The sequence below is a fragment of the Polistes canadensis genome, unplaced genomic scaffold (genome assembly GCF_001313835.1).
Source record: "Polistes canadensis isolate GaletaPanama2010 unplaced genomic scaffold, ASM131383v1 scaffold_193, whole genome shotgun sequence".
Classification (NCBI taxonomy): domain Eukaryota; kingdom Metazoa; phylum Arthropoda; class Insecta; order Hymenoptera; family Vespidae; genus Polistes; species Polistes canadensis.
This window is the reverse complement of record NW_014569740.1, coordinates 36208-38799: the sequence shown is the minus strand read 5'-3', so window position 1 is coordinate 38799 and position 2592 is coordinate 36208. Positions and strand designations below refer to the sequence as shown.

Below are 2592 nucleotides of genomic sequence, written 5' to 3'. Positions count from 1 at the left end.
TTTAATATTGTTTTATATATATATACACAGACACACACACAAAAATGATCAATAGATTAATTTTATGCATCGAACTAAAGATAATATTATTTATCTGACGTGTTTGTTAATCAGAGTTATTAATAAACGTTCAATCAATTAATTAAAATGTCAATGTTGTTTTGTGGTAAACTTGCTGAATTATTAATTGAAATATTTTCTTTTCTTATTTTTTTCAATTCGAATTTTTTCACGTTCAACTTTGTTACTTTTTTGTTCTTTTTTTTTCTTTCTTCTTCTTCTTCTACTTCTACTTCTTTTCGTTCGAATCAAAAACAAAAATCTAAATCAAATTACATATTAAAATTTCAATTAATTTTGAAATTGTGTGTGCGTGTGTATGATATATAATATAACGCGATAAATGAACCAAAAAAAAAAACAACAATTGACACGTGTATACAATACCGATGATAAACTTTGATAATAATTCTAAATTACCTGTTGATAATAATCAGGCACTTGATGGGGAAATTCGAAAATTGTTTCGAAAGGGTTGACGATGTACCAAAATTTGCCGGCATTTTTAATTTGACCGACAATGTCAATGGAAGATGTTTCATTCATAATATATTGTCCAATATTATTATTATTATTATTATTATTTCTTCCAACGCGCGACCACTTCTTATTTTTGATTAATTATCTATAAAAGAAAAAAGAGAAGAAAAAAAAAACAGAAAACGAAGAAAACAACAACAACAACAACAACAACAAAATTAAATAAAATTAAATAAAATTAAATAAATGTAGGATAATCAAGTTTATAAGAGTAAACCGATATTAACTATGCCGAATGCACTATCGAATACAGAATACGTAGTCGTTGAGAACTGGGTGCACGCATCGTTTATATAACTTGGAATGAGTGTGAGAATGCACGAATATACACACGCCACACACACACACACACAGACATATATATTTTCTGCATGACCGTATAAGCTGCAGGTACTTTATACATACATACATACATACATATATATATGTTCATACATTATAAATAATCAATTATCCAGCTTTCACAAAAATCATTTTCACTTGATATTATAATTATCCAATTGTACGATTTTCATTAATTTTTCTTATTTTTATAATTTTAAATCATATATTAAAAATTATCATACTTAATAAAAAAAGTAATTAAATAATGTTTCTATATATATAAACAAATCATAATAATTTGTTTGTAATACAAATTAGAAAAATAAAACAACATTAATGTTTTTTTTTTTTCTTTCTAATGTACTAATCTTTACATACTTGATTTACTCGTATATATTACAATTTATTTAACTTACATAAATATATATATATATGTGTATACAAAACAAGGAGACGAAGTGATAGGTGTAAACGTATCAATGTTCTGGTACACCACTGTTATATGTGCTCAAGCAATATGCTTGACACTTTATGCTGGCGACATTATATGCAAGGTTTCATAACGCGTATTAACTATTTATATTACGATAGATAAACGACATTATATTGCTATCCAATGCTTTTCATTTTATTCCAATAATATTTCTTTAATTTTTTTTTTTTTTTTCCACTAATTCACCAATACTTTTTATCCAAATTACATATTAACTATAACCAGTCTTAAAAAGGAGACATATTTGTATTTTGTTTGTACATTTCAAAAAATACAAAATGAAAAGATAATAGTACAAACATACAGACAGACAGACAGACAAACAGATAGACAGAAAGAAAAGAAAGAAAGAAAAAAAAAAAAACATAATGATTTAATGGCATGATAAACTCTAAAATCAACTCCAAAGCTCAAACAAGATAAGAATAACCATACGCGTAACAATTACGAATTATATAACATTATGTGGAATATATGTGTACCATTTGGAAAAAAAAAAAACAAAAAATGAAATTAATATTAAATATATTATGACAATGTATATATTTAGTATATGACAATAATTTGATTTATTTGTATACAAAAAAAAAATAAATAAATAAAATATACATTTATTATACGAACGGTTATCTGGTTTCTTTTTATTATTTTTGTTATTGTTACGAAAACAAACACATATCGAAAAATTTAAAATATAATAATTGTAATGAATTATAACGTGTGTCAAATTTACGCGTTTTATTTAAATACAATTCTTAAAAATTAACTGAAAAACATAAGTCCTCCCCCCGTTCATCACTGGGAGCGGGGAGGGGAGGGGGAGGGGAAGGAATTATCTGGTAAATTAATTTTTATTTATGCATACGTATACTTTGAAACGTATCTTACGTAGCCAAGAACAAGCGTATCTTTTACATGAGATAAGCGTTTCAAATGAGAAAATTTATAGCATTGTTAATCTTTATTTTTACATACGTTCACATAATGCGAATTATTTTTATACGTCCAGGGTACAATAATAATTTTTAACGATTATATAAATTGATTAGCGAAATGAAATTATTTTTTTCTAATCGATTTAAATTCGTCAATTTAATACGCGGTACTACGTTAATAAATATAACAAAATATACGAACACATCACATATTTGTCGAATTGATTTTTCTTTTTTTTT

At 25.1% G+C, this 2592-nt stretch overlaps 1 protein-coding gene across 1 annotated transcript in view; it reads right to left on the bottom strand.

Annotated features, from left to right (window-relative positions):
* Nucleotides 1-685, bottom strand: part of LOC106789619 (alkylglycerol monooxygenase-like) — a 3787-nt gene extending 3102 nt beyond the window's left edge. Inside the window, exon 1 of the mRNA XM_014753996.1 lies at nt 477-685. Coding sequence (XP_014609482.1) covers nt 477-606 — 130 coding nt within the window. The 5' untranslated portion in view covers nt 607-685. The remainder of the gene's footprint in view (nt 1-476) is intronic.
* Between the last annotated feature and the right edge of the window lie 1907 nt (nt 686-2592).